Source organism: Varroa jacobsoni, unplaced genomic scaffold, assembly GCF_002532875.2.
Source record: "Varroa jacobsoni isolate VJ856 unplaced genomic scaffold, vjacob_1.0 scaffold_149, whole genome shotgun sequence".
Lineage (NCBI taxonomy): Eukaryota > Metazoa > Arthropoda > Arachnida > Mesostigmata > Varroidae > Varroa > Varroa jacobsoni.
The window spans coordinates 189,779-214,797 of record NW_019213051.1 but is presented as its reverse complement, the minus strand read 5'-3'; the positions used below and the strand labels follow the sequence as shown (position 1 = coordinate 214,797).

The following is a 25,019-nucleotide window of genomic DNA, read 5'->3' as shown; positions in this document are numbered from 1 at the left end:
GAACAAAAAAGGCAGGATTTTTAATTAAAGCCCCTAATATTTTATGTTTTACTATATATTATAATTATCACCCTTTATGGTATTATATACTAATTGTACCTTTGAAGAATGAGAATAATTGCAATATGTTAAAGCAGGATATAGAGTAACCGTCAAGATAAGTATTAAGTAACCACATGACAGTTTTAGTAGCAAATGCGCTTACCTCTATTCTGGCAATGTTTTCCAAATATACGGATTAAAGAAAAGTTAATACCGACTGCAAACTCAGAGACCGATAGTCACTACGAATTGTATTATCTGAAACCAGGCAGCTCAAAGTTTCGCTCACTTAAATTGCAGTTAGCACATAGCCACTTGTCTTTGTTCTTATAACTACAGTTTATACATGTTTAATTGTAAAAAAAAACCCAGACTTTTATTCCGAGACAATACAGTACATCTGTCGCATCTGAAGAAGATGTAATACTTCATGACAAGGTATTCAGCGTAAATGAGGCTGTACAAAAACCATTCAAATTTATGAAAATTTAAGATTACTAATTTGCCTAGCACATTTCTTTATATATTTTCTAAGAGCAAGGAGAGGGGCTTGGAGTCTTATAATTTTTCGAACAACTTTAGTAAATAACATGCGTATCGAGACAAGTTAAAAAGTGACTATAATGATATATCACAACTTTTTTCTAGAGATATCTTAATCATGCGTAACTCAATGCATTGTAAATATCGCTTTGAAATAATACTGCTAGACAAGAATATTCTTTTGACTAATTAAACCCAATAATTAATTAATTAATTGATGTATAATAAATACATCATATATGTTTGCTTACCTGAGAATCGGTGATGCATGACGTGAGCGGATACCTCTGCGACCCGCGTAAATCTTTCTCCACGCATCATACCGCAACGCAAACGTAGTTCATTGCGCTGAAAATTGCCCGGTGTCAATGGCACCCTTAACTGCAATTCAGAATCTTGTACGTGTATTGAATCTAATTCCACAGCTGGATACAGTGATGTCCAATCGGATGCCTATAAAAGTATAATCATACGCGTAAGAATATTTAAGTCTGATGTCTTCATCTCATGCAATAGGCATGGGAACATTGTTTTTTTTTAATTTTTTTAGAGTCCACTGTTGATGTACAAACACTTGGGAAACGAGTAAATGACAGAAGCAGCAAGTACTTAATAGAAAAAGCTGGCTCCGAAGAATTAAATGGTTTTACTAAAGTCATCAGATACGTGCTGTTGTCTCTGAAGGCTTGAGGACGGGGAATGTAAACCAGAAATTTCCAATAAATTGAAACATATCTATTATCAATGTTAAAAATAAGCTAAGAATCGTTCATCATGTCAGAAAGCTGTCTACGTAATTTTTAGCAAAATTACAAATACAAAGACGGTCTTCCATGATAGCTTTCATGCGGATACCACATAGCGAGTCTATGGTTACAAGTGCCAAAGGTACAACCAGTAATATCTTTAACCATTTAACGATTCGATATGTCTCTGTAACCATTAACCCAGACGATCCATAATTCTCAGATTACGCAAGTTTTGCTTAATAGGCGCAACAAGTAGCGCTGCTCTATAAATGCATTTTGAATGATAGATCCTAAATCCCGTGTAAACAAAGTTGCGGGCTTATATTCCAAGTAAGTATACGTTTCCTCAAACTCAAGTAATTATACGCTTTATCTATTCTTCAGCTTTACTGGTACTTACGTGCGACCATCAAAGCCGATGTAAGAACAACAGATAGAAGAATTGTGAAGTAAACGCAGGTTTAACTCTTCCACGAGACATCAATAGCATTTTAGCAGGCCTCACAAAGAAAATGTCGATGTTGCTTGCGATGTCGAGAAGGCTTTCTAACAGTTTTGAAATACGTCCTGAATAGCACATATTCCTACTATTTTTTCGATTCTTTGTGAATTAAATGCGTCTACAGTTAACGATTTTCTTAAAAGCCTTTCCGTTTGATATTTTACCACACTCTTCGAACCTAATAGGAACCTTTTTGATTCTCTTGATCCTAAGCTGCCGTACAATTGTTACATCATCGTAAAACGAACTCCGTTACTTTCTTATTCGCAGAAACCGGAATGAGCCTTTTATGCAGTGTGTATAGACCAGAGCCTCCGTGTCCTTTTTGCCGCGCAAGCAGTCGTCGAGTTGAAAATTCTCTACACCTGTGGTTAACTTGGTCAAGTTACTTATAAAATAACGGCAAATATAAAAAAGGAAACGATGCAGCTAAACTGGATTGGTTAAAAGACGTTTTTAGTAAGCGGAAATCCCTTATAGCAAATCACGCTGGTTACACGGTCTTCATTCGACCAATCAAAAACTGAAAACTATCTAGACGTATAGAAATAATTGAAGCCCGTCGAAGGTATTGCTTCCTTTAATTTCGCACGTTGAGTGCAACTTTTTATGGCAGTAAGCGCATTCTTTGCGGTTGTGTGTTTATTTGTCATGTTATCGCTTACAAAATACGAACTCATGCAAGATATCATCAATAGTTGTATGTACTACTCTTTAATTTCAGGATTTGTAAACATTTTGAAAACACGGCCCAACCAGAGTTATTTTATCACTACGGAAGGATCTGAGATAGCTTGCACTGCCTTGGTAAAATTACAATCATTTAAAGATTAACAGTACATTCTATCAGCTTCATTCATTAATAGACAGCAATGGCATCATTCGATGCAAGTTTAAACTTCAGAACTCGCCCGGTCTTTCTATCATCTATCACTTCACTCCGATCGTTCTTAGGTGAAGCTCTCCTGTGTCAAAAGGACCACTTTCTAGTGCTTTTTCAGCAAAGATAGTATTTTTCTAGTACAGTCCGCTCTTGCACTGAACCAAGGCCTTTTGTGTATTGATCGGAAGTACGTCGCGCAGTTAGGTGATGCGGCACTTGAAGAACTATGCTAGACATTCACAAAGCAGCTGTAAAATTTGTTTCTAGCCTTCGAAAGACCGTAAATTGCATGGTTACACATTGAGTTTTAATCTTTCCCCGCATAGTAGTACTACCATACCCTTCTCCGCATTTTATTGTGTTTTTATATCCTTCAAACATAAAATAATATGCGGGAAAAGTACGAAAATCCCATGAATCCCAACATTTTTTTAAAATTAAAATAAGTGCAACCCATTTTAGCCGGAAACTTAAGGCACATGTGGAAAATTTGTATCTAATATGGATATATCTAACATGAAAGTTAAGCCACTTTTCCCATCATGTGTATAGATATCCACATAGGGCTTGATCAGTTCTATAACCTTTTTAGCATCCGTCGACCATAACGCTCCTGTTCACAAATTGATAATTCTAGCGCCTCGCAACATATTGATAACGATTGCAGAAGCTCTTTATACCACTATTAATAAGAAAAAAAAGGATCGAACATTGCTTGTACTAAATAATGATTGAACCAGTCTTCATTTGTACGAGGTGAAACATTCTTAACGCGGACACATTTCGGCACACTTGAGAGATTAGATATAGATCAGAATAAATAATTAGAGATGGGCAAAGAAAATCTTGTTACAGTTATCCTGATGTAGGCATGCAACTTTTCAGCAACTCAGTTATATGTAATTAATCTTTGTTCTAAGCTCAAGTTGTCTTCCAGTTAAATGTATGCAGTGACTTCTTCATAATTACCCCTTCACTTTACCGCTATATCTTTATCATGTTGTACTTTGTTACGGCGCTTTTTTGCCTTGAATACTAAATAACGTTTATCCCGTAATATTTGCAACGTTGAAATTTTCGGTATAAAACAAATGTGATAAGACCGGAGTAAAACTGGGATAGTATCTCGTTTAAACCAATTTTAATCGATATTAGAATTGAAATTACTTAAAAGACATAGCTATTCCAACCACTCCGCATTATTACATCCGTGATAAACTGATTTCGTTTAGGAGTGGGTTACGAACATCCAGTTGACAGGTTGATGCAGTCCTGTACATGCAATACTATAGTAGTGTACACATATATCATGCTGGGCAAGGCAAAACAGGGTTTTGAACGTCCGAAGTACTAGCCCACCTTAGATGGGTTCTTTTTTTAAGAACTAAGGAGGAGTCGCAAGAGTGTACTTGCCATTCTCTAAGTCAAGCTTTACTGACATTTGTGTAACTATCGTGATTATTCATGACTTTGTGATATAACAAATTATCTATCGTTCACTATCGGAACTATCCGGAATGTGAGACGTGTGCGCCGGTGTTGAATACTCAAAACATCCGGGTCCAACTTAAACAGTTTCAATCACAAAAAGACTTGTTTTATTTCTGTATTAACAGCTAAAAAAAATGATGGAAGGATACCGTCGTAAACAAATACGCAGTTATATAGGACACTACTTTCGGCATGTATGTGATTTCTTCGCTACACACATGGCTGCGCTACTCAACTTCGATCCATAATCCGCGCTCTCGGTCAATTTTCGTTGCAAAACGCCAAACCCGTAGGCCTGCGGTGACACCTGTTTGAGAGCTAGCCAAAGTTGGCTGTACTAAGGTCGTGTAATCATCTACAGCATTATCGTGTCACCTTTAGGGTACTATAGCGCCTATTCTCTTTTGCTCAAACCGGATTACTCCTTTTTATTAGGACCACCTCTGTTAAGTCTCGCGCGTATGCACTTTGGCATCTTTTGTAACAGATTGCCTTTCTAACTGCAGGTACCCTTAAATGGAAGCATTCAAGTACGCGATTTTGATTTTCGAGGCTTTGAACTTCGACAACCTTTACACAGAGCCAGCACTTTTTTGATCTGAGGTTATACGTCTGAACCGTTATAGAAGTCCTTCAGGACCCCCTATATGGTTTTCTGGATGTCATTTTTCCGGAGTGGCGCAGCGTGATTACCGTTTCACCTATACTTGTTCAATCCGTGAAGACGCGACACATCTTTTTGGCTCAGCACAGAAGCCTGCTGACGAGTACGTACTCAGAAACATTTCCCCCTGCGTCAAGTTCAACCGTAATGTTGTTCAGGCGAGGGTCTGCTCGTTGCATTCTCCTGACATCCGCCATTTCAAGACCTCCCAATTCCATGGTAGTCACCATAAGGAGTTTTGCATGCAATACGGGTTCTTTAATGCTAATGCTCCTGATATTGCTGCTGTCATCACGGAAATCCTTAGGTTAGAAGCGACTTCGCAAATATAGTAGACACAAAAGTTTTATCTACTACGCACGCTGGCTAATTCTGGCGTCGACTTGGCTTCAGTTTTATTTCGGTGTATTCAATAGTTGCGTGCAGGCTTCGTAAGGGTCGTGAAGGCAGACAGTGACGCAACAGTTTAGCAGTTTACCAAAAACCACCACACAGGCACGATCTCTTAGCGCCCTTTAGGAACGTCTTGAACAGAAATGGCAACTTTGCACGCCCCAGCAAGGACCCGCGCATAACATTCTCCCGCGTTGTGGTGGTGCTTTCCGTGGACTATTTTGAAGTCATTGTACACCGCCTTGTTGTGCATAACGAATTTGGACTGAACCTGGCAAGGGTCTGTAAGCAATTACGAAAAAACGCTTATGCGATCAGCTATAGATACCTGCTGCTACCTCTGAGGCCCTGATCCATTCTTCAAACATCCAGTTATCAATAAATAATAGCAGCGCGACTCCCTCCACACTGTCAAAAGGTCCGCCACAATCCGCAGCTTTGTATATGTATATAAAAAATATATATATATTGATTAACAAGTGTATATATATCTGGCCTAACAAACATTGAACGTTTTTTCTGACGTTAGCATCATTTGAAAGCAGGGATTTGGCAGCAGTAGATGTCATAAAACTGTTGGAATACCTTAATTCAACCGCCTTAAACATATGTGAAATGTATGCTATATTTTGCAATTTTATTACGGTAAATGTTTCCGAGGTTCATAAGAAATCTGTGGCGCTTGTGGTCAAGATACGTTAAAGATGGTTTTATCGCTTTCGTTTTGAAAATTGCATTATGAATTATGCTTCCCATAGTTGTCGACCGATTGCCAAAGAAGTTTATGAAAAAAGGTGACCAAAACTGACGCGTGAGCAGTCACGAAATCCGCAAAAAACTAAATATCTATCATTATACAATTTCAAACCAATTGAAGAAAGACGACTACAAAAAATTTCGATGTATGAACTGACTCTAATGAATTAACTTGCTCGTATTTCCATGTGCGAAACCTAAAAAAACGTAATGAAGTGGCGCTATTTCTAAAGCGGCCAACCACGGGTGATTAGACCCAGATCAGGAACGATAATAACGTGCTAATAAAAAAAAAAATGTGTTCCATAGCCTGTGGCAAAGTTTAGGCTGATACCAAAGAACATGATGTTCTGTGTTTAGTGAGAGTAGAAGATAATCGTGCATTGTGAGGTGTTGCCGCCTACCAAAGCGACTGATTCAAACCTCTACTGTTAACAACTAACAAGATTTCAACAAACCACTGAACATTATCTACGAGAACAAATGAACAGAATTGGCAACGTCTTCGATCACGTCAATACCAGACCACATACATGTGTAGCTACCCGACAAAAAATCGAAGGAATTTAGATGAAAGATTTCATTGGATCAGCTGTGTAGCCCGTATTTTGCACCACCAGACTATCATACGTTCCGGCCTCCGAAAAACTCAGAAGTTCTGCAGTGATGAGATTATGATGTTTTTATTATGAAGTTACTATACATATATAAAGCGCATTGTTTTTTTTTTTTTTTTTTGTTATTATAATTTAAATCCAACTTACGTTTCGATCATTAACAAACCAGGTAAGATTATCCCGATGTCCTGCAAGCGATTCCCGCGTTCTACACGTTGCCACAAGGCCGTCATGCTTGCGGTAGCTACTGTAAAGACCCGCTATCTGAGGGCCGCCCATTTCTGTTCCTGTTTAATTCACACAGAGAATTAGTAGAATTTTGATTGGAAATCCATGTCGACCTTATTACACTGGTCTCTATTGTCATACTTGTGATTAAGTGTCAGCGATTCGGCTGAGTTTAGCTTCTGTAGTTACAAGGAGTCAGAAAACAACGTATGTGTGTAAAGCTAACTCAAATGTAGACATATTTGAAACAGGCACTAATGCGAATAAACTCTGACTTATTTTAAATCACATAGAGCGTAATGCTAGCCACTATTTTTAAAGGCAAACATTTAGTATGTAAATTAGAAAGTGTTTTACGTGACGCCAATCTAACATAACGAGTTTCTGTAAATTTCGAGTCGGAAAGGTCAAAGGCCTTTAAAGTATTTGTATTTTAGGCTAACAATAGTACGACCACGATATACAAGGATAATTGCAAACGTTGAAATAGAAGGAAATACTCTGTTGCTCATTACGTACGACGTACTATATTACAAACACCAACGATATTTAGCAAGTCAAAAAAATTACTTAAAAAAATTACGGACTTTTCAGCTGCATGGCAACAGAAAACAACATTTACGAAGGATTTTTGTGAAGCCTTTATCCATTTATGGCTATAAGCTGATAAGGTATCCGCGGAGAATAATTGGTTTAGAGGCAAAAATATTGTTTAGAGCTGGAAATTGACGCTCAGTAATTAAATTTCGATTTGGTTTTGAATGTGACGGCGATGACGGGACTCAGCGAAATAGCAATTCGGAACGTATGTAATCGCTTTAATAACGAAAATTAAGAGGTTAAAGACCACAAAGAAAATTATTATACTTCTAGGCCTCAGATATAAGAACAAGTTTTTGTGATTTAGGGAATTTTTAGACAGAACGCGGACAAGACGTTTCCCGTTAGCTTAATATAAGGTTCTTTAAAGGATCTATCATGAATTTATAAAGAAAATACTAAAGACGAAAATTAAAAGCAAAAATGGCTTTCTCACAAACGGAATACAAAACAAATGATAACACGTGATGTACGATAGAGACAATTAAGGCGACGATTATGAGCTAAAAATTTGCTTGGGCACGCCATCGCCACCGACGAGACATGCATTGGTCTGTGCCATTCATCACAGATAGGCCAGGAGAATGAATGATGTCAAACAGGATAGGAATCCGATGATAGGGTTAAATAGATGAATATCGAAAACATCTGTTATTACTAGATTTTGCTCCAAAAAGAAACGCTCAACGGCAACAAGTATTCCAAATTGGTATGGCGTGGCAATCAACAGCAAGCAGTGTAGCTATTCAACAATAACGCACAGTCTTATCGCTGTGCTTGAATTTTAAATTTGTGACTAATTAAAATTAAAAAAAATAAATAAAAATAAAACAAATTCGAGCGATGAGTTCAACCCCTGTGTCCTTACATTTTTATCACTTGCTTCCACGCGATGAGCTGAAGTAATGTGTCCTACCGTGAACACCTTTAAACAAATCATTGATAACCAAATTGGGGCAAGTGTTGAGAATCTCCCAAGGCGCTGGCTTCTATATGTAGGCAATAAATACACAAATGTACCGTTGTTCTGCCTTGTATAATTTCTACCCGATCAATCTCGACAAACAGCTCCAAACAACTCTAAACCGTGTGATATTCGACTGGAAACTATGACTGTGTAAGAAATGGGAAGATATGAAAAATCATGAAGGAAGCACTACCACATGCTAAACACCCTCAGACGAAAAAGAGCATACTTCCGAGTGCAGGTATATAAACAAGCCTGTAGCAAACCGAACAGAGGGGAAACAACAGGAGACATGTTTCTACATGGTAATGAACAAATTGCGGGCAAATTATATCTATTAATGACCGACAAATTATGGCCAAAACTTGATTAGGTAGGCTTAGTCCTCTTGTAGTTCTGACAAAACTGTGCGATCTGTCAACAATTATTTAAAAAAAAAAATCTCATGAGCACTATGTATCCCGCACACCAGTACCTGGCAATTACATGTTTACCTAAAAAAGTAGTCAAAAAAACATGACCTGTGTTGATTGTGTTAGGGATTTATAGAACTATCACCATGACGACAATCAATTAGGAAATAATGGCAAGCTTATGATTTGTAGTACGATCTTAATATCGGGAATACTTAGCTATGGGGTGTCTTTCACACAAGTTTAGCATCCAGGTAGAGCCTTTTATTTTCTCGAAACCTATAAGCTGAGTTGAATTTTAAATTGAGGAGCTTAATATAAGTAAATTAAATACGTAATAAAAACACTGGATGTACAGCACCTTCCATGACCTAACCAAACAGCCACACTAATATTGTCAAACTCTGCTAGAGTCACAAAATAGACTATATCGTGCATGTAGATTGGTTATTGGAATATTAGTATTATGTATAACACTGGGAAGAAATTTTGACGAGTATTGTGCCTTTTATATGGTACTGTTGAGGATAACCTCCTTAGCAATACTGGAAACGAAATTTTATGTATAGTCAAAATTGGCGCATGATAATAGCATCATCTAGACAAACATTTACATACTGTACAAATTAAATAATGTTTTCTTAGTAAAATGCGGCTTCACATGGTTACAAGGTGTTTATTTGTATAAGCATAACTATTCAGTTTTTCAGTGAGTTATCTTTTTTGAATGAATTTTTTGTGAGCGTTATAATTTTAACCAAAGAATGCATAATAAGTTATACATACGTTTTAACAATAAAGCTAGGCAGCTTTTAAGGCTGTGTTTGAAATCTAAATGCAGTTCTCCTGTCCGGCCCTCCAAAACTGATCTAGGGGTGTTTATCGTAAGAACTAACGCAAATATACAAATCCGCTGTGTCATACCTCTTATTACGTGCAAACGGCTACTGTTTGTTCGAGCCCTCACTCGGATCTCTTCACTATTCAGTTGATAGGTGACGCCAATCTGCCCACGACAGCGTAACCTCAATTTACCCTTATGATCCACATGACGTGGTTGTACGCTAAACACCAATGATCGTACCAGTGTTACTCGACCGTCATCATGCACTCGATCCATAAGTGATTCAAGTTCTTTTTTCACCTGAAGATAGACACGCAAAGACACATAAAAGCCCGACTTGGTTTTAGTAAATAGTACATTTAATTTGGTTATAAAGATTTATGAGGGCGCATATGGGTATGTAATGACACAGATTCTAGGGTATTCAAAGTGAGTTAAACGAACTAGCTTATCCGTGCTATTGTAGACATGTTTCATCTTCATCTATTATGTACACATTGCCACAAGATTTCTGGCAGCTTTTCTTCCGTTTACCCAAGTTGGCGTAGTGACCATAGTCTTTTTTGTCCAGTTGATAGTCGCTGCGAGAGAAACTATTGTATTCATTCGCGTTTTATAGGTGAAGCGAACAAACCCACCAAAGCCAGATATATGAGTATATTAAGCAACTGAACGGCTCGCTTGTGCTGTGTTTCTTAAAATTAGCTTATTTCCATCTGACACCTTCGAATGGCCCCATAAACGACATGTAGAGGGGTACAAGGGCCACAACAAATCCAACGTGATGGAACACTAAAAGTCTGAGATAAATGGGTCGATCCGTTTCTCGATGAAGAGTGGGCGGCTTACCTGTGGGTGCTCGCGCAAATATGTGAAAACGTCGTGGAGCTCTGTGTTCAAATGAATGCCCATGATTAATATTCGCGTTTAGTGGTTCTTAACTTAATTCATATATGCATTACAACCAATAAAATCTTGTTGTGTAGAAACACATAGATTTATGCTTACGGGGCTGTCATTGAAGACCAATCGAGTGGTGTCATACTCCATGCCCTGATGTGTTACAATAGCGCACACCGGATATTTTGGTATCATTTGTAATTCTAACTCTTGGATTTTTAAAGCGGGAACGCAACCGTGTATTCCCGACAAGTTCAAAGCAGCTTGTGTAGTTACAATCGAATTATCATGTACATATAAGACTTAATTATTTTCACCGAATCTGTCATTGTTCACTACGAGTATTTCATTGAATAACAACACATTATGTGTTTGGCTAAAAAGTGTAGTCTAGAAATAGCTTTTCTGCACGCCTAGCCATCAGTATAACTTTTGAGCCGTTCGACTTTGATAAGGAAACTTTGGTAAGTTGAGACTTCAAATTGACTGACCGGTTGAAAGCAGGTACATGCAATACTGCATGTGCAAAGATGAAATGGTGCATTTCAGCCAAGCGATCAACCGTTTCCGAAATTACAGTACTTCCTAATTTGGCATAGACATCTATATTTTGAAGTATCTTATGAAATAAGTTATTGATTTAATACGCTTAAATATAGGATTAGTTTGAACTTATGAAGCGCGGTATCCTTTCGCGTGGAGTGTATTTAGTATAAGTGCTAACATTTCTGTATTAGCGTAATTCAATTTATTTGTTACAGTTTGAAGACGTTGTGCTCGCCTCCATAGTGTTTTAATAGTGCAAGATATACTTAGCTGTGAAAATGTCTTGTTCGGCAGAACAGGCTTCGGACTATAATCCTTAACAACACCTTTTTTTAACCAAAATCAGCCCAATATTATATAGCAACAAACAGAGGCCATGATGGGACGTCAGTCGTTCGTTTGTTCCTGCTATGTTAAGCTCCTAAGCATGTGGTGTGAAATTCGAGGAAATATTTGTGAAAACTGTTCTTCTTCATTTACCAGCAGTAATAGATTCACATAAATTATGGATTTCAATAATATTTTTAAATTTAAAGCTTGTGCTATCTAGTAATACATTATTTGAACCGACTTATCCAAGAGTAGTGGGGACGATAAGTGCCACCACAGATGGCCCCCAGTGTAGCGACTGCGATACTGTATCTTAATCTTAGAAATCATCTGGATATTCAAGTATAATTTTTTAATTATGCTGTGGACATCAGGCTAGTCCGTTGAGAATCATAGTTATTACTACCACCTTACATCGTAGATTAAAGCCAGTGTGTGTTTATAATGGTATTTAGCTTTTTACGCCTCTTTTTAAATAAATTGATATTATTCAAACTTTCATTCTACAGAGCAGTCTAATCGGCCGTTTCAATTTGACCCGAACCGAGTCTGATTGATACAAATCTTTTGAGATCACCTGTTGGCTGCCCTAAGGACCGAAAGAATTTAGAACTTTATTTGACGGTCAATAAACGCTGACATTTTAGAGGATACAAATATTTAGGATTTGCAGCTGTATTCTTTTGAAATTTCTAGTCATGAAAAAAATATTAATGTTTTCATCAGCATACGGATCTTGTTATTCGTTGCTGTAAAAGCCGTCTTACAACGATAAGTAAAAAAAAGAAAAACTGGGTAAATTGCCTCAATTTTATCTTCGTCTAAGCTGACTACCAATAGAAGGCTTTGATTAACTATTACCTTAATGTCAATAAGGATAACTGACAATATACGACAATGATAGTATCCAATATTCTGTTACCATACCTACCGTTCTTTCGATTAGGCAACCAATGAAGTAGCAGACCGTAGCAAAAAAAATCAATATGTTTTTTCGGTAGTAAAACGCGAACTTCTATCTCGCTTAGTCAGTTTACTTAAAAAATTTTTTGTTGTACGCTGAAAAGTTTACTTTTCAGAGCCCTTTTAAATTATATGTTGTTATCAGAGCATATTTAGACCCTAAAGAAAACCTGTTGATGAACCTTTAATGTAAGTTTATATTTGTGAGCTGAAATGTCTGAAACTAACTGGAAAGTGAATCGCTCTTAGGCATATAGGAAAACGCAACATTCACGTTTAATGTTTATATTTTTTCTTAGATAAATGGTTCCAGAAAAATCTACACCAGTATGAATAAATCGAAAGCTTCGCTCAATTACAAAACTTTGGAGTGCAAGAATTAGCTCCGAAGCTGTAGTTCCTTGAATGGCATGTATATGTCACATATTTTAATTACTTTCCTAGTGATTTTTTAGCTGCTTAAGATCACGAATTGTAATACAAAGACGCTGGCAAGGGTGGATCAACTCACCAATAGTTTGAAAAAAACATTTTCAGCTGGCAAAATTATTGGATTTTTTCGTACAAAAGCTGTTTGCACTTTAGTCATAATTTGCAACGTATTAAGCCGGTATCATCTATAGATAATTCACACTTGAATAATTTACTCCATGTTTACATCCTAAATTGAGTTCTTAGGTTTTTTTAGCCGTATTTTATTAATGCTGTTGAAAAATTCTGTTGTTGAATGTGGTTGCCAGCATTAGATATTTAAACAGCATTCTCCGCGCAATTTTATTCCTACAAACGATTTTAGTGTAGTTAAGCATGAAGGGACCCGTACCGAAGTTAAATCGGCAACAGTTGTTACAACCGGCGCGAAGTTCATAGCAGATGCTTTGGCTTCTCTAAATCTCTAAACTGTGCTCGACGATGGTTTATAAACTTCGATACGACCCATGTTTTGACAATGGCTTTTCGTTACCTCTCAACCAATTTTGTTCTTTGTTGCACAAGTTAGTCATCTCATTAGTAAATGGCGTATCTTTATAGGCAACATTTGCCATATTATCTAACATGCTGACATGATTCCGTTCACTTCTTTGAATTTTGTTAATTTTCTTTGCAACGAATGGGTTTCACCGAGTTGGAGCTTCTTTAAACCAGTTAGTGCTAGTGTTTAAACGCTATCATGTCGATTGATAAATCAACATAGTTTTCGATGTTAAAGAAACTGCGATTAACATTGCGAGTAGTTTAAGGCTATGGTTTGAAAGATCCTCTTTTAGTGCGCCTACACACGCTTTAGCCATGACGAAACATGTTATATGGAATATATGTTGACCCATGTGCAATAAGGTTATGCCATGGGCTTTTTAGCTAACAAAAAATGTGCAATTTTTTCACTTGCTACATTAAACCCTAATCCTAATTTAGTTAGTTTTATGTTATCAGACATTTCGCAGTAAGATTTTCGCTTGTATCGTTATAGGCATCAGTACACAAATATGACTGAACATTTTTCGTGAACTTTTAGCAAATTTCTTATCATTGGATCTTTTGATGACAAAAAAAAAGTTGCGCCTTCTTGCATAAACACTTAACGTGACGTTAAGTGTTTATGTTTTCAGTGAAAAAGCCTACTTATTGGTTTCGTATGATACCCAAAAATCTAAATTCACAATTGTTATAAGTGACCTTTGTGTTGAGAGGTATTGCAAATTTTTTGATAAATATCTGCAAGTAAACGGAGTTTTTCGCCCATTTTTTATTGGAAGGAATTTTTCAGAATAGAAAATTTTACCAGGCAGGTAAAATTCGTTTGTACTGACGCAATATAATATCATATACATACTGATAGCACGAACTTCGCGTGCTTCTGGAATAGTTTATTTTCATTTTCAAAATGAAAAACACTGAGTCGCTATTTTTGCGTTAACTCTTAAAGCTCCAATGTTGTACGACTTCGTGCTATATCGAATCTCTGAATACTTGCCAGAGTACTACTACAATGAATTCTTGGCCTATAACTCTATCTGTATTCCCCAAGAAACATGTGTTCGACATCTCTGTTTAGCAGTTGGTATGGCTAATCGAACAAATCACTTATATTGTTGTATATAGTCGAATTACGTTATAAAACTGCTCCTATCATTTATGGAATGTTGCTTACCATTAAGAAACAGTAAAACTGATAGTGGGAAAGAGTAATTATCCTTCATACACCACGATAGCTAAAGCTTACATGATGATTCAATATGATTATACGATTATTACATCTGATACCCAATATTAGAGAGTCAATTTTTAGCTATCTCCGTTACCGTATACAATATAATATTACAATCCCGTTGTGGATACGTAATTCTCCGCTCGTTTGAGTGCTACGAATATTAGCTAAAATAGCTATATACAAGTGAAATATGCGTTAAAACTACACCTTACAGGAGTCTATCTTCATGTTACAGGATACCAGTCACATGCAGTGACCAAAAAAATTTCAAATATATGGTGGCAAATTCACATACTTTTGCCTGATTTCTACAATCAACAAACACGCATTTAAAGGTAAATTGGATCGTTCATCGTGTGTTGGAACTTATTCTAGAGGATTATATGTTTCAGATGCTTTCGTCGGTTTCAAATAGTGCTGTTGGTCACCAAAATAATAATTTTTATAAAGCAATAACACGCTTCAACATTCTACAATTATAACCAGTTTAACATTTTTCTGGTTTTGTCGGCATTTGGGTGGCATTTAATAAAAGAAAAAAAAAAACGAAATCTTAGCTTGGTGCGTGTGGTTCGATAATATGTCTGCGATTAATATAAAATTTTAATACTAATAATTTCATTTTGTATCTACTTTTTGAAATGGGTCTCAAGTGAATGCGCAGATGTGATTTGGATATCTGGTTTAATCCCTCAATCAAGACAGTGGTTTTTCCCAAAAAACATCCTATATGACATATTTGCTCACTTTTCTGTCCTTAGCGCCAAACTTGTGCATTAATAAGAAAAAAAAAACATTGAGCTATCGCTTGTAAGATCGTACTTTTCCTTTTTCTTTATTTCTGCCAAATTTTTTGTGATAACACGGTGTAGGCGAACACATAAATTGAGTTTCATAAAAGTTCTGACTTTCTTAGGAGATCCTGTCATTCTTAAAATACTTCTTAATTACACACCTTAGTTCCGTTGATATACCAGCTGAGTGAGCACGATGTTCCCTTAAGTGGTCCAAAATAGCAGGTGGCATTAACGAGATCATTCGTGCGGTAGGCTGAGTGCAGACCTACTACGACTGGATCGCTATCAGGAATATCTGGAATCGTATACCGAAATGCATCATTATGTGATCACATTTATAACAAAATTCCATGAACAACCATGTAGAACCATTGACCTATTTCTTAGTCCACTGTGAAATATATGTAAGGTAACAATGTTTCATTATTTGTGTTGAATCTGACCAACTTTTAGAAAATGGGTGTTTCTTGTTGAAAAATTTTAACAAAAATGTGAAAACGAGGGTTGAAGATATTATGACCGATTCTTAGACGTTAGAACATATAATATAGTGGTATGAGTATTACCTTTTATGGCAGGCTGAGAAATGAATTGCAAACGAAATACATAAATCGACGACTGTGTAGTCGTGTAATCCACTCCGATGGCGCAACTTACCTAGGTAGCGCTGCCTTGAGTAAGACTCGAGACTACCGCATCATTTTATGCCCAATTGTATCTATGCAAACGACAGTTTTTGTATCATATGTTTTGGACTAACAAATTACAAGATTTACAAATGTGGTCTCATCGTTAAGGGTAGGTTATATCACTCGCGATATGGGTTCGAATGTGTCTATATGTTATAAACTACAATGCTTTGCGTTTTCCTGTCCTTTGCACTTGCAAATCTGTGCGAATCAAGAATATCTTTTCCAGCCAACTAGCTAGCTACGTTCGAACTGCATCATGCCTTTAGAAACAAACTTGTCAGCCCAGTTATTATATGAAATTTATTCTAACACATTTTATATCTCTACGTTTGATCATGCTTTTCTGAGCTGTTTCTCACTAAATTTTCGGCTATTTTTCTTGTCGAAGTCTGTTTTCAAACCGTCATCTTTTGTCTAACGAAAACTAAATGATTTTAGCGTTGACATAGAAGGAAAGCTAGTAAGCAACGATCTTGCATGTAATCTTTTCGTGGTCATAGGGTTGCTCTATTGTATGTGGGTCGTGCTTCACAGTGTATCCTATTTACATTCTTACGAACTTCGTTGGGCTGTTCTTCATAACAACCCGCTCGTCCATATTTCTGGTACTGCACTAAAGCCAGTTATTTCTTCGTCATGCCAGAAAGCAAAACCCTCGTTTTTACAATATAAGCAAAGATCACCTAATATCACTCACGCAGGATAAATTCCTACCAGTATCCTACTCTTTTTCTTTCGAAGTCGACAATCTACGGTATTACCAGTTTCCATATGGCTTCCAAACAATTCGAAAAAGGCTTCCCTGAGGTTAAGTGGAAAATGCTCGATGGAATTGAGAATGAAAAGGCTCGAAATTTCTTAAACTAGTGCCAAAGGCTATTTTTGACAATACTGATCTTTTCATACACAGACTGCCATCTGTTTTCGAAAGGTTAGAACCTGTTGTTTATGAAGTCATTCACGTAAATTTCAACGATTAGTCTTGAGCTTTTTGCACCTTTCCGACATCTTGGCCGTTTTAAATCCTTGTTTTTTTGGGTCTTTTAATCTGCTAACATACGACTACTGTTAAAAAATTATTTCCGGGTAAGAGAAGGCCATTGCATAATAATGTCGCAATACTTGATGAATGAACGAAGGAATGAACACCATCAGTCACATACGCAAGAGCTCATTTCGAAGCTCCGCTGGTAACTAAATTGCTCTAGCGGCCTTTCTAATGTTACCTGTTATAATCTTCCAATTTTTACAATCACCAACATCAGCTGTTAATTCTTTTACATAACAGACCGTATCTTATCGCCAATTTAAATTAAGAAAATGATTATCACTTAGATATTTTTCCAATTTATGGGGCACCGTCACACTGGTTTTATTTATGAAATAGCGCACAACATAATACACAATTGGGTTTTTCATATAGCCTCAGTTTGAGACAATTCAGGGTCATGTTACTTGCTCACTTGCTAATTATGTCTTATTTTAAGTATACAATCCATTAATCATACGTGGTGTTTGTGTTCCGGAATTAAAGATAACTACGTTACGTAGTTCTTGATGCAGAGACACCACTAAGGATTCTACTTATCAACTTCGAGGTTTTTTGGTATTAATTTTTTGGCTCCATATTTTTCAGATATAACGCCATTTCTATTTTTCTCTTATTGATTTCTACCATTTCGTATAGCTAGCTCTAATTCATTTAGCATATTACATTTAGGCATCCCAGCTATTGCTTCAGGCTAGAGTTTGTATAATTCTCAGACATCCCTATGTTCTTACTCTCTCCCTGTATGTCTCTCTTTTATTCATTTCAAGCGCTTGTCAACTAATACTAATAGATTTCGTACTTAAAACTTTACCTATCGCTTTGCTTTATCTAAAAAAAACGTCGTCTATATTTGTTTTTTGCGAGGTCAAACGGCCACGCGTTAGCAAAGAATATGTTTGTTAATAGTGATTGAAATTCATAAGTGATATTTTTGAACATCAATATAATAGTGGTCAAACTCCACATCCAAACTTTTACATAGTATCTCAATTACGGAACATTAATTTTAATCGTTAATGGTTTGCTCAATTTTTAGTTTAATACTTACCATTATATCTTAATGTGGTATCCTTTTTCTTGGTTTACAAATGGTGCACAATCCGCGTCGTGGCCTTCCTTGCTTACTAGTCGTTAGGACAAACGGTATTGCCATGATTGATAGGATTTTCCACTTCAAGCAAAAGATGCGCCTAATTTTCCTAATTATGATACGATACTTTTTTTTTAATTTTATATTTTAAGCTTTTCTTCTCTAACTATTACGATCCCGAAGCGTACTCACAGTAAAACCTCCATTATGATTATATTCGATAACCTTTCTTACACATAGCTAAAAAATTATAGCTTAATGTGGAGTTGCTGCGTATTATGATTATATATAGTTAAAAACATATATCGCCTGAGGTATTGTAATTCCTTAATGAACACACTATAACGCCCTCACTAACTGAAAAAATTATTTATCTTGAGAACTTTAGCTCTAGTGCGAGCCCGAATAGATTGTTGTTGCCATTAGTTTCAACAGCCACCGACAAGCATATACTATGCTATAACAATATGTCACTATTATAGCGGTAAACTATTAACGACTGCTAATTTTACAATCAGAAGACGAGAGAGCTCAGCAACTTATTTAACCTGTGTGAGACAAAGCTAAACGACAGTACCGCCAGTTAAAAGTCGAAATATTTATTCAGCCGAAATTACTCGCAGCATATTAATATTTCCGAGTAAAGTCAAAATGCTTTATTGGCTAAAAACATTTTTATTTAATATAACCTTGACTTGTTATTCTCGGAATATATACAAACTTGGTTTACGGCAAATGCATTTGGTTTTTAAATGAGTTTATTAAGGAATCATTCGGCAATGATTCTGACGAGAATCTGTTTTTGTATTCTTTGTATACATTTTTAACATACAACACTTTGATACAACTGCTGCATTTGGCTTAGGAAGCAATTTAGAAAAAACAATCAATGTTAATTAGCTTGCTTAGATTTTTGTATTTTAGAACCACCATTAAGAAGCCTAACGCTGCCTTTGAGATATTTTGCAGGCCATGCGGGATTACTTAGCCGCATAAGCAAGGCATTGTTTCTACATTTGTTTGCAATCGTTTCCACCATTTGCATTCGACAGCGAGTTCCTCTTCGAACTTGCTCTAAAATGTTTCCTTTCCATGACCGGTACCCTATACTCTCTTTTACGCATGCTGCCTACGTTGCCATCTATCCATACTCATCTCTTTTCTACCCGCTGTCCTTCGTTCGCTCTATATTTGCGGCGCAACCAACAACCGACGGTAACCGATTTGGTGTTCAACCAACGGAAGGAAGGCAAGGCTTTCCAACCCGTTTACTTTCCTTGCACAAAAGTCTATCCTCTTGGGGGCGATGTGGAGAAACTTAGACCCTTGCGGGATTTTGCTTCGACTACATGGGACAGAGACTAGGTTTAGTCTGAGAGGAATAAAAAGCTGCATCGGAGCTGAAAGCTCTGATCCGAACAGCGTGACACGAAGACGCCCAGAGTCAAAATCCTGGAAACTAAATACCGAGCAGGCACTTTTTGGTAGAAAGGGTGCACCAAAAGAAACGACGGGGCCACCATGATGGTTTAAAAAGCTCAGATATAATCCATTAGAGGTGGTTGCTGGGCACCTCACATTTGAAGCCTGCTGAGTCTGTGCTGTTCTCATCAGCTTCAGGAATCGCTGACCGTAAAGCTGACCGAATTTCTTAGAATCTGAGAGATAGGTGGACAACAGGCTATAAAGGGCTGCTTTGCCTGACTTAGATAGCTAGGAGTTGACATGGGAACACCCACATAGAGATGGATGGGCGAAGTGAAATGCTAGTTTACGAATGGCGGGCTGACGAAGATTAGATAATTGCCTTCTACTAGTGCTTCTCGAAATAATCCAGAATCTAGGAAGCCGCCGATTACGCCGGTCATGTTGAATGTCAAGACAAAAAAATAGAATCGAAACAAAGAGAAAACTAACAACTCAATTTTATACAATTGAAGACGTTTTTCTCAAACGTTAGGTAACCCAGTTAGCTCAATCTATTGAGCAGTAATATTAGTTGGCAGTTAAACATCTCGGGCTTAGCGCTAATAAAAAGAAATCTTGGTAATAGAAGGATAAGGAATAGCGTAATGTAGTTCGAGTAGCTTTCAATCTTTCAATTTTTTTAAATATGTGGATGCGATTATGATTTTTAGATCGTCTTGCTATGTTTCACATTTTGGTGCCGCGAGTAAGATTCATTCTTTCTAAGTTATTTCGAGAAAACAAACGTGCTAGCTATGCTGCCGTTCGCAACAGCCATCTATGCTTTCAACGCGACTTGCGTCTCGGATGTCGCTAAAGATACCTTAGAGAACGCGACTTTCCGTGTGCGTGCCTTCTAGGGAAGGTTTATGCACGTTTCTGTATATAGTGCATTGCTAAATTTCTATTAGTATAGCTGTGGACCATTGCCTAAGCAGTATTTAATATTTTCGTAATAATTCACTCGTTGTTAGGCGCGGATGAATTCAATTTTTACTTAATGCCCTCTCATTGGATTCCCATTGTGGAATTCGTCCCGGTCCAATTGAGGGAAACTCAATCAGTAGGGTTCATTAATAAAAATTGTATGTATCAATTGTAGTCACGTTCTGCGAACGAATTAAAGGACATACTAGATAAGTCCCAAACTATTCGGTTTGTGTGATCTGGGGGGTGTGTGGTAAATCCCAGCAAAACCAATTGCCAATCAGAATCTGGCGTCAAGGGCAAAATTCACGCTTCGACAAGTTTAACATACACGAAACGTTCAGATAGAGACCGAGCTGTGCTGTAACGTCCAAGTAACCATCGTGTGCGTGATTTAGTGATCTTGTGTGAATAACTCAGTGATTTTGTAATTTTGGGCAATTCATGAGCAACCGTGCCAATTAGACACCACACCGAATTTAGCGACCCCTGAAATTGTACTTTAACACACCTACACAAAATGAACCTTCCGCTTGTGGGTGGTTGTTTTGCCAGGTAATCGAACGCCGTCATGAAGTGCGCTAATTGGTGACAAAGAGCGTGTCAGTTCTCACGTTGCCTATTGTTTTGCAAAGCACAGTTGTTGGACCTAGTAGCAAGCATTGAGTCCTACTTGGCGAAAATAGCTGGACTAGATGACAGGGTTCACCCTCATAATGGATTGCGGCTCAAGTTCGATACGGCTTAGGATATCACCAACATCAGTACACGCTATTTAGTAGTGGTAGTATGCAATGTGGTTTGACGTAGGCCGTTTTGTAGCTTAGCGAATAAAGGGATCTTTGGGACAAATTCGGAGAGGTTAATTAAAAGCACTGGAGAGCTAGTCTAGAAACCAGCGTCAAAAATACTAGATATTGTGGTGCGCTTGAACACATCTCTAAAAATTATACAGGTGTTAACAGTGCAGTCTGTAGGTCAAAGGTCTACGGCAATAGGTGCACTACTTGCAATAGCTGGTGCACCTAACCAGAGCACTAATGTTTCTGTATGCGCGTTCGTGTGCAAGCCCGGTACCCGCTTGCACGTCTCCAACAGTACTGCCTTTAAATTTATCTGTTGCTGCTTAACGTCAACTTATCAGGTCTTGGAATACACAATGCAAATACTAACGTTACAGTACACGAATGGCAAGAAGATACCAAAAACTTGTCATCATTGTCGGTTTCACTATATCAATCCTTGTAGTCATCGTCACGCTCAATATGGCCAATCATTTCCTCGGTCTTTACCGCGCAAATATCATGCAAGGATAGCGCCGACGGCTTCGCACAAACCTTGATTACCCCCGTTCTTTTTTTTGCAGCACGTCTAGTCATCGGTCATTTCAATGCGATATGACTTGGCGTATGTAAAACGGGATGCTCTGTTTGAGGCACGTGTCGGCCTTGCAGGGTCGCGAACGATACACAACAATGCATCCTCTGATGGGCCAGTCTATATCTCAAGCTGTCAGATTTGCAAGTGGCCGTTACAATGATGTGAGCTTTTATTGTGCCACTGCTTGTACTAGCCGTGAGAGTCTCAGTCAATCTAGTATGTCCCGACGAACGCATCATGATGTGAATGTTCTCATAGAGAAGCACCGCAGTTGTTTTTGTTAAGCTGCCTCGGGTTGAAAACCTATATTGCAACTCGACAGAAGGACAAAAAGCGCATCGTTATAGTTGCATATTCCCAGGATTTCAAGGTTAGCCTTAGCTGCTAGTGGCCAATGAACGTCGCACAGGATACCCCCAGCTTCTAAATTTTTAGATACAAATCTGGGCATAGGTGCATTTCGTTTCGTCCTAGTCGTCTGATGAATGCTTAATGGTGATGGCAAATGTACAACTCGAGACCTAAAGGATATCTGTAGTTTCGTTTAGCAGTATTATCTTCTTGATAGTACTTATCTCGAGTATACCGTACCCGATGTTTTCGGCAGCTTATTGGGGACTGATGGTGTATGAAAGCCTACTTGGTTGATCAACATCTGGCAATATATCCTTACTGCCGACAACAGTGAATACCACCAGTTTTCGTTTCGATTGGGCTGCAACCTGGTCTAAACCTGGGCTCAAAGTCGATGCTTATGATCATTCAAAGGTTTGTCAAACGGTGTCTTGTTCGTTGAGGAGAGCGAAGTGCTGCGGCAGTACAATCATATGATGACAAGTCGTGTACTATACCCGTGCCAAGGCCTTTGTCTATCTCTGATCGCGAAAATAACCTAGATATCGCTTCGCTAATCAACTTGACGCATTGTTGCTCATCGTTTAATACCAAATCATACTCGCGTGATCGTACTTACGTCCTTGGTTTGCATTTAGCTAGTCAACAGCTTTAAACCGTCCGCTTCGTAAACAACGTCTTCAAGCAAACCGAAAAATACAACTGAGTGACGACAAGCTTGAAGTGGTAACCGATAAACATATAAGTATTTCAAGTTTCCGATACTGCCGTTATGTTGTTTCAGACGATTTGTTCCGCACCAAGAAGCAGCTGTTTGGGTAAAAAGAGTCACGATACTCTTGAAAACAAAACAACGTCGTTTTTAGCCCCCTTCGTATTTCTCATCGGCGACGACCGAACTAACATTTGCTTTTGCGTGAATGTTGAATCTGCCGCGACTGTTGGACGGTTCGAGCCTGCCGGATTGTAAAGGCGATACCCTACCGCCTTATTATCTGCAGCCGTGCTCAAGGTGCTACCGCTGATCAAGTACGAGCGCTGCTGACGGTGAGACGCGCCGTCGTTCTGCTCGTGCCACTCTCTACTACGGATCTCGATTTATGTGGGCCATACCATAGATGATCACAAATCAACGTGATGTTTTTGTGTGCAATATTCAAAAGGCTAATATAATCATAATAACCAGATAGTGGTTCAACGACTAAAAAACAACAAGTTAGTGAGATTATATGAGGCTACTTGTTATATATTTATCTTCAGCGGTATGTCTCTTCTGCTTACAGTCCGAGTAAACTTTGTAAAACATTCTAATGGTATTCTGGCTGTCAATTGTTGTTGCTGGCAAAGTAGCAGAAGTAAAGAAATATGGAGGGGAATGTAAACAAAAATAGTTTAGATACAAATGACATATTGGCTTGTCAAAAAAAAGGATAGCTTCAAGCCTACATGTTTCAGGTCATATGAGTCGCATTGGGTTAGCCTTAGTGTCATTTGAAAAATGAAATGTGGCAGCAGTAAATACTTCAAACTGCTGGAATGTTTTTGTGATTGAAGGCAAAACGCCTTATAGATGAGTAAAATTTCTGCAAAAATTCTTCTTTTTTTAACAATTTTATTAGGCTAGAGGCACATATGCTGTTCGGGCTCGAAAGAAAATTGTGCTCTTTGTCGAAATTATCAAAATTGTCGCATTATCGAAAGAAATAGCTTATAAATGGTTCGATCGTTTTCGTTCTGGAAATTGCACTACTAAGATGCTCCTCGTAGTAGTTGATCAATTGCAAAAAAGTCGGTGAAATTATTACGTAAATTTACCTATGTTTGGGTATCCATAATATCGATAAGCGATTAAGCATCCAACACTATACAGTTTTAAACCAGTTGAAGAAGGCTGGCTGCAGAAAAAGTTCGATGCTTAAGTGTCACACGAATTGACGTGAAAAAATTAACCCAGTCATATTTCTATCTGGAAAGCTTTAAAGAAACGCAACGATATAGAGCTCTTTCTAAAGCGGTTGATCGCGCCTAATTAAAAGCAGATCACGTACGACAATAACGTGCAAATAAAAAAATGCTTTCTATATGTAACATATCTCAGACTGACGCTAAAAAAGATGGTGCTATGTTTTTTGAGACTGGAAAGGAATCGCGCATTATGAGTTGTTGCCGCCTGTGAAACAGATTGGTTCAAAAATCTATTTAATATCTAACAAGATTATTGGGAAGAACCGACCGAAATTAGTAAAGAAAAGAAGCAAAATCTTTCACCACGACAATGTCAGGCCATGCACTTTTTTACCTGTCTAGCAAAAATGAAGAGAACTTGGCTAGAAAATTTTAATGCATCAACTGTATGCCCAACGTTACACCATCAGACTATCATCTGTGCCAGTTTCCGCAGAACTCCCTTAATGGTATTAATTTAGCCTAATCAGAAGGATGCAAAATGACTTGTCACAATTTTTCAGCTCGAAACAATGGAAGTTTTATAGTGATGATATTACGGCATTATCAAAAAAAAAAATGGCAAAAGATCATTGATACAAATGGTGTATATTTAGTTTCATAATATTAAATTCTAAAAAATATTTGCAATTTTGACTTAAAAGCGGTCATAA

General features: G+C 37.6%; 1 protein-coding gene across 11 annotated transcripts in view; it reads right to left on the bottom strand.

Annotated features, from left to right (window-relative positions):
• The window catches only part of LOC111269636 (uncharacterized), a 178,946-nt gene that overhangs the window by 24,552 nt on the left and 129,375 nt on the right, over positions 1–25,019 (bottom strand). For 9 of the 11 annotated variants that reach the window (XM_086972158.1, XM_086972171.1, XM_086972178.1 and 6 more), the window contains 4 exons: positions 15,599–15,735; positions 9,773–9,992; positions 6,788–6,927; positions 837–1,038 (listed from right to left, as the gene is read on the bottom strand). In XM_086972158.1, the coding sequence (XP_086828284.1) occupies positions 837–1,038; positions 6,788–6,927; positions 9,773–9,992; positions 15,599–15,735 (699 nt within the window). Of the gene's footprint in view, positions 1–205; positions 500–836; positions 1,039–1,734; positions 2,202–6,787; positions 6,928–9,772; positions 9,993–15,598; positions 15,736–25,019 lie in introns of those variants that run through there. The other 2 variants (XR_015314657.1, XR_015314659.1) reach the window with 2 other exon arrangements.